This window comes from Thunnus maccoyii, chromosome 7 (genome assembly GCF_910596095.1).
Source record: "Thunnus maccoyii chromosome 7, fThuMac1.1, whole genome shotgun sequence".
NCBI lineage: Eukaryota > Metazoa > Chordata > Actinopteri > Scombriformes > Scombridae > Thunnus > Thunnus maccoyii.
Genome location: NC_056539.1, coordinates 3,291,053 through 3,304,502, shown reverse-complemented (window position 1 = coordinate 3,304,502; position 13,450 = coordinate 3,291,053). Strand labels below are relative to the sequence as shown.

The 13,450-nt window shown below is 39.6% G+C and overlaps 1 protein-coding gene across 5 annotated transcripts in view; it reads left to right on the top strand.

The window, feature by feature from the left end:
* LOC121899939 (spermatogenesis-associated protein 16-like) overlaps nt 1-13,450 on the top strand; it is a 117,323-nt gene that overhangs the window by 70,424 nt on the left and 33,449 nt on the right. For all 5 annotated transcript variants that reach the window (XM_042415720.1, XM_042415719.1, XM_042415722.1 and 2 more), the window contains exon 9: nt 6,300-6,467. In XM_042415720.1, the coding sequence (XP_042271654.1) occupies nt 6,300-6,467 (168 nt within the window). The remainder of the gene's footprint in view (nt 1-6,299; nt 6,468-13,450) is intronic.

Sequence of the window (13,450 nt, the reverse complement as noted above, 5' to 3'; positions counted from 1 at the left end):
AATATTAAAAATCTATTAACACTCTGTCCTGCAATTAGTTTTCAGTTATGTTAATCTAAGTTAAGTTATTTGATGTCATCTTGGATTTCTACAATCATTGATGATAATTTCATCAGTTAGTTAACGTTGCTGAGGTGAAAATGAATCAGTTGGCTATATTCACACTTAGCTAATATCAGAGAAAGGAAAGCCTGCTGCCACATCCTGACATCATTCATTTGAGCAGTTGCTGCGCTGCTCCACAACTGACTTTCTCCTTTGCGCTCCGGGTGAGACAATGCTGATTAAATGTTGAGCGGACTTTAAGATCTGAGTTGGGTTATATCTTTCAAATTGAAAGATGCTTATGGAATAGTTATTGCTCACTTCGAGCCCAAGTACAGATAACACTGCTGGTTTGAATGTTTATGATAACGTGGATCTATAATGTTTGATATGAAGTGAAATTAAATGTGTGAGAGGATTATTATACAATCTGGCTTCAATTCACCACCTCACCATCTGTCGTTGATTTCCCCCGTCTCCAAAATGTTTGTACGCATGGGTCAGAGATTACATACGGGTGTGCACATTCTCCAGCCAAGTTTGTTTTTATAGATCACAACTTTTGCGTGGGACGTAGCGAACGCCTCTTTCAGGCCCCATTTTATGCATATTCAACATTTATAAATAGGACCCCAGGTATTTATAAAGGAAATGTAAAATTATTTTTAATAGCGTAAGTGCAGGAATACCTGCATGGGTGTCTGTATAAGTGTAGTGGTCAGTGTTTCCATTTGCAGAAGGAACAAAGCTCCACTGAAAGTCCTCTTAACACAGATACCACAACTGTAGGCACCTGCACACAGGCTTTAATCCCTCTCCCTCCCTGTCCAGCTATAACCAAGGACCTTTATGTTTTGATTCAGCATTCGGTCCACTGTCAGATTCAGTGTTCCTTGAACTGTGCTTAAAAGAGACCACAGGAAACATTCCAATAGTTCATCTGTTTGAAAGACATCAGAAATCAGATCTAACAGAAATCCTGATTTTCTTTTATCCTCCGTTTTCGATCTGTTCTGATGGTAAGAGGCTACGATCAAGATTAAGTGTACCTGTGTGTGTGAAGTACCTGTGAAATTTTGATGAGGAGGAATGAATAAATTGAAAACACAAAAGTACTCAAAGGACATTATACAGCACTGGGGTGAATTGCAGCAAATTTGCTTTTTAGGCACTCTGACTAGAAAGATGTTCCAAAGTATTAAAATAATAAGAGCATGTGTATACAGAATACTGACTGAATAAAATGCACATGTGAAGTTACATTATATCTAGATGCAGGCCCTGAAAAAATCTGAGTGATGCCATGCCAGTATTTGGTTCACTGGGCTTACCTGACCGAAGAAAGTCACTTACTGAGTCAAAAAGTTCTGTACTGAACAGAAGAAAGTTTTACACCAAACCAAAGAAAGTCATGTACTAAAATGAGAAAAGCTTCCTCCCAAACCAGAGAAAGTTGCCTACCAAACAAAAGAAAGTTACCAAACCACTGGGAGTCAGCTGCCCATCCAATAAAATCGTGCAAAAACATGTCTTGTGGCAAACCCCAAAAAAAGCTTTTCACTAAACGTGGCTTTCTATCTAGTAAATGTAGAAAGCCACATCCCAAACTGAAGAAAGTCATCTAAAAAACAAAAAAAAAATCACTCATCAAAAGAAAAAAAAAGTTGCATACTAAATCAGTCACCTATACCAAAACAAAGAAAGTCGCCAACAGAAACAAAGAAAGCTGTGTACCAAACTGAAAAAAGCTGCGTCTTTTAGATTTTATTGTGGGTCTTTTTTTTAATTTGACATTTAGTCACATTTTCTTTAGATTAGTTTTCTCTCCAAACCTCTCACATTGCTAGATCTCATCAGTGTATGATGTTTAGTTCACTCTACTAGTTATTTATTGTTCTAATTCAGTCACTTTCGGCGCCCCCAAGAGAAGAGATGTGTACTCACTGCACTCAGGTTACACATGACAAACAGATAACATGATACTACACACAGAGTTAGATATTTGCTCATCTGTTTGCTCATTTAATCCAGATTGTATGTGTAGGTGAATAGGGAAAAATAAAGCTGCAATACATTCTGATCTATTATACTTGTATATTTGTTGAACATGCTGGAGAATGGCAGAATCCTATGCACATTTATTTTAAAGGAGTGATACCAAAACATGATGTTTATTCTTGATGCAGACAGTTTTTAGGCTGGATTTTCCCTAATGGAGCATTACTTCATGTTTGGAAGTGGATGCAAGTGTGTGTGTGTGTGTCCTCACGCAGCCACAGGAGACACTGCAGAGTGATAAAATAGCTTTTCCTAGTTTATCTATGTACTAAAAAAAAAATCAAAAAATCTGCGGTGAACTCTGTGTGAAGGTTGTGAACAGCCGCTCTTATCCATCCATCCATCCATCCATCAGACTTTCCCTTTTTTTTCCTCTTACTTTCTCAGTAACAGTGGTGTCACAAGTAGAGCACACAGACCTCAGGGAGTACACAGTTTGTGTGTGTGTGTGTGTGTGTGTGTGTGTGTGTGTGTGCGCTAATGTCTGTGGTAGTACATGCCAGTGTCATTTAGACTCCATTAACCTCCACCAGGTAGAAGTCATCTGGGAGTCGGGGAGAAGAGTGTGTCCTACAAAACGGAATAGGAACACAAAGAGAAGGCAGAGGAAGAATGACAGATTTTCTGCTAAGATTTCCAACCTATTCTTTAATTATTGCTGGGCTGAGCAGAGCCTGTGTGTGTGTGTGTGTGTGTTGAAGCTGGGACATATTATACTGACCCTCCCTGTGAGGTCTCATTGTCAGCAGAACTATAAGTCCACTCCACAGGAGGAAGAGAAACAGATGTCTTTCAAGGTCGTTACAGTCTTTATGTTCAGAAACCAGACAAAAGCTTCCCCTAACATTATCATTGGTACTGCTGGTGTAGAATTTTTTTTGCTTTTTAACCTTTATGTTTTCAGGGGAGTTTCACTGAGAGGCAGCCTCTGTTTTGCAGGAACATCCTGATCACATTCACACAGTTACACACATTCTCACCTGGAAGCTGACCAGCGCTGCGGGCCACTGAACAGCTCCACTGGAGCAGTTGGGGTTAAGGGCCTTGTGCTGCTTTTTCCACTTTCCCCACCCAGATTTATCCCGCCGGTCCACGGACTGAATCGACGACCTTCAGGTCACAAGCTCGCTTCTCTAACCTTTAGACCACCACTGCTACAAATGACCTCTTAACTAAAGGTTTGGATTAATGCTGTGGTTTGTTGTATTTTTCTAATTCCAGTTACTGAACACACTAGAAGTGGTCAAACATAGATGTCAGTAGCAGTGATGTCACATCTACAGTATGTCAGTGTCTCAGTATGAAAGAGCAATGATATCTTTCAGGAGTAAGAGAAAAAAAACAACAATCATCATAAAAAGTGGCAGAGATGAAGAAATGAAAGTCCTATCCGTCTATCTCCTCTCCTAGCCCATACATCACCTGTTGTTTGCCTTTCTTCACCAATAAAGTAACAAAAGTTTTACCTCTAAACACATAATCTGGCTAAACTGTTGTCTGATCATATGACCTCTGGTTTTCTACCCTGCTGAGTTCGTTGTAGCGACAAACTGTTTTAACAGAAGATATTCTAACATGTGACAGTAAGAAAAGCGCAGGTGAAAATAATCAAATGAATGATGGCTGAATTCCATTTAGCTGTTTCAGTTTCAGGGTCCTTGTATCGTGTGTCGCTGTCACACTATCATGGATTACTGGGTCACTTCAATTAGATTTTGCCACAGTTTGATAGTTTTTTTTTGTAAGATTTGTTTGTACTAATCAATCCCTATCAGCGGCCTTTTTCAACAGCCTTTTGTTGTCAATACAGATAACAATTACACATTATTGAACCAGTATCCAATACCTGTATCCGTATGCATTGTGTCACCTTGTTCACATTGATAGTGTTAGCGCAGTTGTTCTGTTTCTGAAGCCTTTTGTTGAGCTTAGCGGGCTGCCTTTCAAAAGCCCGGCGTAACGCCATAAAAGACATAATGAGCAAACTTAACAGTAGGAGCTGACAAACATCAAAGAGTGGTAAACTGGTGGAAAACTGTCTCACAGCAGGACAGATGGGAGGGGGAGTGGGAGACGGCAAACAAGTGAGATGTTATGTATGGGATCAATGTAATATCTCTGCACTGTCTGTGTGGTGTGTGTGTGTGTGTGTGTGTGTGTATGAAATGATGAGCACACAGTAGTAAACACACTGATGAATAAGAAAGATGTAAACTAGCTATTGTGAATTTGAAATTGAAGCACTCCTTAATCCAGATTATAAATTGGCCCATGTTGCTCTTATTGAATTTTTGGATGAGCCTCATAAGTCATAACATCCAGAACCAAACGACACACATTTCTCTGTTCAATTAACCAAATTCAATGAAAACAAAAAAAAAAGAAAGAAAGAAAGAAAGAAAACCAGAGCAGATTGATGAGGCAGGTAAGTCTCTATTCATCCATCTTGCCAGTACATTAATCAGACATTATGAGGTGGTGTCATCCAGCCACTCCGCCAACAGACTGGCTTTGGCGCTGCTGGCACTTCATTTTAGGCATCATCTGTGTGTATGTGTGTTTGCAGTAATTATCGGCGCCTTTAAAAGCGAGCCAGCTCCGTCGGCCTCCCTCAGAAATGGCCGACAAATAGTATGGAATGGATTCATCACTTCCCACCCGAGAAAACGGTTGCTGTCATGAACAAAGAAACAGCTTTTTTCTTTTGGCTTTGTAATCTGAAACACCCGCCACCATGCCTGCTCCGCACGACTCCCCGACCAGGTACTGCCAACTCTCTTCCGATGAGACTAGCTTTTGGCTGCTTGAAAAGTTGGGAGAAGGTGCCAGATGACATTATATGCTAATTTGCATATAATACTATCTGCCTCTCTGCTAAGAATCTATTCTTAGCAGCAGGTTTGCTTTGTGTATAGGAGGTGCTGTGATGATATCTCTATGGATTTGTCAAGCGAGTAGTAGGCTACACATTTACATGCATCAGTATCAGCTGTGCCAATTTGTCACCAAATGCTCCGGGAGTAAACACATTAACAATGCTCCCTGTGGTTGTTTGTCAAAATTTACTTTTCAGAACGTCTGAAATCTGCTAAATGTGGCAACAGAGTTGTCAGGTTGGCAGCAGTTTGTGTGAATAACTCTGATTGGTCTGAAAATAACTACAGACTACAATCTTTAGCCAGTGGCTCTGTGAGGCTGTAATATTTGTGATCCACAGCAGTCAAAGTAAAGCTAATGTAAAAACTGAGAGGGAGGTTTCAGAGTAAAGGTCTTTGGTACCCTTCGGATAAAGAGATTATCATGTTGTGAGCATCAAAGTGTGAAGAGATGTGTGTGGCAGTGGTACATCGTTTTTTATTTTTTGTAAGGATGGTGCAGAGAGGTCAAAATGTCAAGAGACACTTCATGATATCTCGTGTAGTGTCTTATTTTTTCCTAACAAATTAGGGCTGCAAAGTTCGTAAAAGAACAGGAGAAAGTTGTGTATGTTTTACAGTTGTCTGACAATGATAGTGTTGTTTTTGGCCACTGGGGCAACAATTATAAACACAACATCGACATATTCTCACCTTAAAAAGTCGATACAGCGAACATGTTGGAAAACTGTTGCCTTTTTACATATTACCATTCAATATTCACTCTCCTTTTAGCTCTGGTTTGGTCTCCACCAACTCCTGAGAAAAATATCAAGGAGACAGTTAGAGGAAATGGTGTGTAGGTGAACCGATGGACAGATCAAACAAGCTGACAGTGCCTCCCATCAGATATACTTTGGTATGGAAATTCTGGCTGGCGAAATGTTAGTGTTAGCATGCAAACCTGCTCACAATAAAAGTTGTTTACATACTGGTGTAGCAGATATCATTTGTTTAGTGTGTTAGCATGCTAACATTTGCTAATTAGCATTATACGCAAACTACCACTGAGGCTGATGGGAATGTCATTAGTTTTTCAGATATTAAACCAAAATATTGTACAAATTGAAACTTTGACCATGCTGGTCAGGGTATCATCAAAGCTATTGGGTTCATCCTCTGGGGATCTTGAATATCACCAAAAACTTTGCCAAACATGGCAATCTATCCAACCAAGAGCCATGCCACTAGAGTGGCTAATATCTGTACACACATGCTTGTATCTCTGCACATGCTACTCCTCTGACCTGTGTGTGTGTTCTACATTGTGTTCCCCCCCAGTCAGGTGTGTGTGCGGGCTCAGGTCTGATTGAGTGGCTTCAGTATAGCAGCCTGCTGTTTAAACTGGGCTACCACAGAGAGCACAGCACCATACTGCACCGCTGCCAGGCTCAGCTCGCCACCGCTCCCTACCTGCCGCAGATCAGCACACAGCAGGAAAACACACTGGTAAGCAGCTGTATAGTCTGCATGTAGGTGGGTAACAGCTGAAATATGTCTATGGTTGGATGTGAGCATGTGTGTGAGTGTGTGAGTGTTTTCTATGTACTTGTATCCTGGGTGAGATCCAGTGGGTGTAAGGGCTGCAGAATGCTTTAATATCAAATGAAGTTAGTGGCAGTGGTAGGAGCAGAAACAACAAATCCACATAGTTTGATCTAAGTTAAAATAACAAGTTATTCTTAAACTAGTACAACTCTAGTTGGCAACCAATAGTAGCAACAATATAAAAGTGTGGGTTTTTTGCTGTCCATGTTGCTAAATTCTCAATAGGCGCTAGGCCAGAATAAAGAATGAGTCGAAGAAATGCCAAAACAAATCTTGATGGATAACAAAATTCTCTGTCTCATTTCTTGTCGTCAAGTGACTATAAGTGCAACAGATCACAAAACTCACAGTTCAGATTATATCACGGTTTTGAGTCACGGATCGGATAATTTTTCGGATCAGAAAAAAAAAAAAGAGACAAATATAAACTTCCATTTATTCTGTAACACACTTAAAGCAAGGAACTTGTGTCCATGGTCTTAAATGAAAAAAACATTCAAGATGCCCAATGTTTAAATAAAATCTTAAAATATATAAAATATACTCAATTGTTAAATTTAAGTGCCATATGAGGCATGATACCTTCTTCCTTTAAACACAGTAGTGAATGAAACAATAGGCTGTGTCCACATCATCAAAACTTGATGATAACTCACGTCTTGTCCTGCAGCTTAGCTTGTTAAACCACTAACATCACTTAGCAGGCTAGATAGCTAATTAGCTGCTCAGCTGCAGTCACTTCGGGCCCATTAGATCCACTGTCTGTCCATGACTTGTACTTAAAGCAGTTTGTTTACGTTGTCTCCAATGGGATATTAAATCATTTAATTTTGCAGTTAATCTGCGATTCACATGCGTGCCGAATCGTGGGGGGTGATCCTTACAGATCATGGATCAACTACTTTCGGTTATCACCAAAAGTGACAGATCTGTCTGCCCACATCTCATGGTTAAATTGTTGTACTCCAAAGTAATTGCTTTGGGGTTTGATTGCAGATTCTGTTTTGGATCTGGTTCCAGTTTGATAAAATACAGGATTGGCTGAACTACAAGACTAAATCGCTGCTAATCCAAAAGAATTAGGAGAGACAAAATATCTGATCAAAGTGCAATGCACAATTCATTCAGATAGTAGGCTTCTCATTTTTAGCTGGTGCTGACCAGCACTTCCACCAGTTAAAATGGCAATCATCAAATTATATCAGCTGCAGCTAATTATCAGTGCCTTAACTGAATTGCCCAAAGGCTACCTATAAACTAATGTCTAGTTTCTGCCCTCTTTGCAAGCTTGTTTCTGTACTCAACCAAAGATTGTTTGTTGGAGAAAGAAACACTACTCTCTAACATGGTTGAACAGTGAAACCATCTTGCTAATCACACGTCAGTTTCCCAGTTAACCTTTTATGCAGATCATATCAATAATTTAAGCTTCCACCTTACCAGCCCAGAATCAGGACCTCCAGTATTTAGGTCAAATAGCTGAAAAATACAGTGTGCAAAATTAATTGGGGCTAGTTCTTTTATTTCAACATTGTGAATCTCCTACTGTTCATCTCATTTTCAGGTTGTGAATTTTAATTAGGCTGCTGTTATTGCCTTTGGAGCCAAAAGTTACCTTTTACTTTAACTACTTATAAATCTAAAAGTTGAACCTAAGTGGAGTCAAATAGGATTTGTAAGGATTCAGATTCAAAAAGTTCATTTGATACTGGATACTAATTTGATAACATGCTGTCAAACCCAAACCCCCATGCAAAGTACATAACAGTATACTGTTGTGTAACAAGATACAGTATGTATCTCAACTTTAGAACAATACACAGCATCTATTACCATGCTAAAAGTTTCCACACTTTATGAAAGTGAGTAAACAGAATTTGAATTTGGCAATATTCATTTAAGGCCATCTGTATGACATCTTATGAGCACTCCTTTGAAAGTTCTCTGCTTTTGGCAGTGGAGAATGTATGAAAGCAGATGCAGGAAAGTAACATACTCAAGCACCACAGTGACTTTGTTTTCCTGTGTACAACCTCAGACTAAACCCAAGCACTGTGTATGAAATTTGTATGGAAGCAGAGAGCTTGCCAAATATATAAAACCAAGTTGCTGTATTTATCTTTTGTAAGGAGTCTGTCTTATTTTCTGCCTCTACAATTACTGTTCTTCAGCAAAATTATGGAGAAGATTGTCCATAGTTGAATACCTGGCCATCAGTCAACTACTCAGAACATTTCAATCAAGTCTCCCTGCCAACAGCAGTCATGGCAATCATGACATTCTACTTCAAAAGGTTCAGACGTAGGTAGGATTTCCTGTCTCAGGGGGGACATTTTTCTGTATCTCCTGAGAACCTTAGGTGGAAATATAACATCACATATGGAGTACCTCAGGGATCAATACCTGGTCTATTTCTGGTTAGCCTGTACATGCTGCTTCTACAGAATCCTGAGAAACAACATACTTATGTTGCCATGATTTTGCTGATGATGCACACTTGTGTGCATCCTTGTCTCCTAGAGACCTGTCCACTTCAGTCACATGACTACTTAATAGCTACAGGAGTTTCTAGGCAACACCGTCTTACTCAAAGACAGATTATATCTGTTAAATTATATGATCTTGCCATAATATGCACTTCCGAAATCTCTACAGTGAAGGAGGGGAGTAATAATGTTTTGATGACCAATAGTCATATGACAATAATATGAGAATAACACAGAGGTTGACAAATACAAGAATTTCCTGTTTTCAGTTAAGGGTTAGTGAGTTTAAACTATGGATGGTCTGAAAAAGTATAGAAAGAAACATGTGCCTGTGTGTGTGTGTGTGTGTATGTGTGTGTGTGTGTGTGTGTGCGCGCATGTATGTGCGCATGTGTGTGTGTGTGTGTGTCTGTGTGTGTGTGGCAGGATGGCCTCCAGTGCCATGGATGTAAGCATCATCAAGGAACACTTTTAACAGCACAGTAGCATCACAGAGAGAGAACTAGGCTAGCTTGTTTTAATAAAGTCTTGAATTATGCACAGCAATAAGCAGGGCCTGCACTTTAATATTTATGAACTGAGAGAAAGAGAGTGAGGAATCAGAAGGCAGAGGCTGGCCTTCTTTCTGTCCGTTGCTGAGTTTTTTTGCATGTTTGTGCATGTGCGAAAAAGTCAATGAGTGGGAGCATGTGCATGTTGTGATAAGAAGACTAAAGTAAGGAATTAGAGGAGCTGCGTGTCAGAGAGAAATACTGTAGTGAGGAACAAATGTGCATGTGTTTGAAACAAAGAGAAGCAGGAAAATATGAGTGTGTTTGCATGTGTGTGTGGAGCAGTGGAAGTGTAGTTGGATGGTTAGTTGTAATTAGGGATATATAGAGATGGACAACAGTAACTGACTCTTGTTTCATACAAATACAATTTAGCGTATTCTAGACAGACATCAATCTTCATTAAGTATAAGTGCCATACTGAAAGTATAAGTGATCACAGATTTTAAAAGCCATTTTTCTTCATTGTGACTAACTGATTTGTCGTTAGCTGAACTTGACTGAACTGAACTTGGACCATGACACCAAACTGGACCCTGAATCCAATGATTTTGGATTGGCCAGTACAAATGAAACATTACTACAGTTAAAAAACACAAAACTTTCTACCTCATTAAAATAGGTTGGACACCCTTGTATTGCTGTATTGGCAGCCCATTGGCTGCTGTTGTTTCCTACATTGCTAGCAGTCTACCCAGCTGTATCCATGAAAAGTAGCAATGAAAGATCGCCACAAAAATGACAAGCTCAGATGAGATCAACGCAGCTGCATAGACTGTTGTTGTTCCTTTGGTCACTAGAAGTACACGTCTGCTTCTTGGTTAGATGTGTCTGGGACGGGAGAAAGAACACAAACATAGGAACAAAGGTCCTATCTGCCCAATGTCAAGAAGGCAAAATACTTCATTGCTAGTACAGGTTGGCCTTCAATTCATTCTCCAGCTACAGCAGCTAGCAACTGTTGATTTTGCTCATCTGCTTCCCAGTATGCTAAGCACACCTGGCTAAAGGAGCTGTTTAGCTCAAACTTCCAGAGTACGTCTTGTAGTTGGGTCAGATCAAGGTCAGATCATGTTCTGGCAATGGACAGACCTATGAATGGGCTTGGTGCTGTTGTTTTGGTCTGCATTCAAATACGATTGCTGTGTTCAGATCTGCCAAAACAGATCGTACTGAAAACCAACCAGGTTCAAATGGACTAAATGTTTGACAACCTGTAGAGAAAAATCGCATATTTCTTAGATCATTGTGAAAAATGTTTACTATATGGTGAAATGGATACTCTTTACTTATCTCTGCAGTCATGCTACTGATTTGTTAGTGCAAAAACAAAGTTAAATGAATGAATGAATGACGTAAAACAAAAAGGCAGTCAAAGAAGAAGTGAAATTCAGGCTGAGTGCCAAAAAATACTGACCACGTAATTGTTTAACATTCATTGGCCAGAAAGCAAGAACAAACCCAAGAAAGAAAGACCCAGAAAAGAAAAACCCAATGAATAAACTACAGGCGACAGTTTCACTGATATCTTAATACGACAGGTAATTTAATTATTCCCTCAGATGATAGAACAAGTAATTATTAAAACCAAATTTAGTAAAATACAATGTGCAGATAAACTGACATTAAGCCAACATATAAAAACATGTGGTCAACTTGTGGTCTTTTTGAAAGTTCCATTCATTCATTTTTCACCAATAACCCAAGTCCAGGTTAATGCTGGCAGCAGCGTGGCCCAGACACCCCTTTCCCCAAGCATGTCCTTTAGCTTTTCATGAGGAATCCTAAAGCATTCTCAGTCCCAGTAGCATGGACAGAGTCTGCCCCAGGTTCTCCTTCCAGTGGTGACCAGAATCCAGATATCTGAGCACCATATCTACAGTTAAACCAGACACCCTGCAAAGCAAACTCATTTTGCCTCTTGCCTCTGCAATCTCATTCTTTCAGTCTCCAGACCATATGACCATAGATGAAGGTAAAAACATAATCAACCGGCTTTTCAAAAGATCATGCAGTATGTCTTGGAGTGAGGCTGAAAATTGTTGACATAATCTTATCAATACTTTGTATTAATTGATTATATGCAATTGTCTTTATTAAAAATGGAAGTATATACAAGCAGAAATGGGACACAGTCAATGTTTTGCAAGTGAAGTTTGTAAGTAAGTCCCAAGCTAAGGTCAAGTCCCTGAATTCCTGTCCTAAAGAAGTCATCATTTCTCTGTCTTCTGGTCTGACTTGAGTCATTTGACTTCAGACTTTAAGAAAAAGTTTCCTCACACTGATTTTATGACTTAGACTGCATTTAGACCATAAAACACTAAAAGTCCAATTTGAAAGCCAGGTAATTAAAAGAATGATGATTTATCATTGCACCCCTATAACATTGTATGACTCACAAACCCACAGACAGTTATTTCAAAAATAATTTTAAAAAGTATTAAAATAGATGCAGCAGAACCTTTTCATGCATTATTCTTTCTTCCTCGTCAAAACCTAGTGCCTACATTACCCACAATGCAACTCAACCGTTGACAGTTCTGAGATTCCGGTGTACGATGCTAGTAGCATCTAATGTAGCCTGGAGCTGGTAGTCTGCAGCAGCCATGAGTTGAATAAAACTTTGCTTTCCATATATTCTGTAAAACACAGCAAGGAACTTTTGCCCATGGTCTTAAAGGAAAACAACATTCAAGATGTTTAAATGTTAAATGTTAAATAAAATCTTAAAATATTCAATGCTCAATTGTTAAATTCAATTGCAATACGAGGCATGATACTTTCTTCCTTTAAACATGGTAGTGAATGAAACAACAGCCTGTGTCCACATCATCAAAACTTACAAACATGAACACACGTCTTGTCCTGCAGCTCAGCTTGTTGAACAAGCCACCAAACAAACATTCACCGGGGGAAAGTGCACCGCTAACCTAAGTTAGCAGCTATGTAGCTAATTAGTTGTTCAGCTGCAGCACATTAAACAGCAGGTAAACATACCTGCAGATGTCACTACGGACCCCTTAAATGCTGGTTTGGTCAATGCTCTTCAAAATCAGCAACATGCTGTCTGTCCATGACTTGTACTTACAGCAGTTTGTTTACGTTGTCTTAAATGACACATTAAATTTTGCAATTAATCCGCAGTTCACATGCGTGCCCCAACTGTGGGGGGCAATCCGTACGGATCACAGATCAACTACGATCCGTTGCACCACTAGGCTCCACGATAAGAAATCAACAGTAATTGTATTTATCGTTTAATTGATTTTATTTCCCCGTCAACCGCAGTGAGTGAGGGGAATCTGCCTGTAGTAAAACAGGCACGCTCACAGACTGGGAGCCTTGATCCATCAATGTAGATACTGTTAATAAGTTCAAAACACATATACAGCAGGATATTTGTGTGATTTAAACAGCTGTCTGTGCAGATTACACTTCACTAAACATGACAGAAATAGACACAGACTGTAAAAAAACGTGGGGGGTCTCCATGAGACGCGTGTCACTCACACGTGTCTCAGAGTCAGTGTAGATTGATACATTTAATAGAGTGGAAGCGTTCTGTTCCGTGACATGCGCGGATGACAGATGTCAAAAAAACTTCTAAAAACGCTTTCTATGTGAATTGGCCATAACCCCAAACTGGACTGAAACCTAATCATAACCTTAAAAAGAAGTCTTAACCCTTAAACAGCCCTTCAAAGTCTGTCCCAAAGTGAGGACTATCCAAAATGTCCTCACTCCCCAGGTCTAAAACTCAAATTGGTCTTCCCAAAGATAGTAGTACACACACACACACACACACATACACGATGTCCTCTTGTCCTCTTTAAAGGTCAGATCTCCT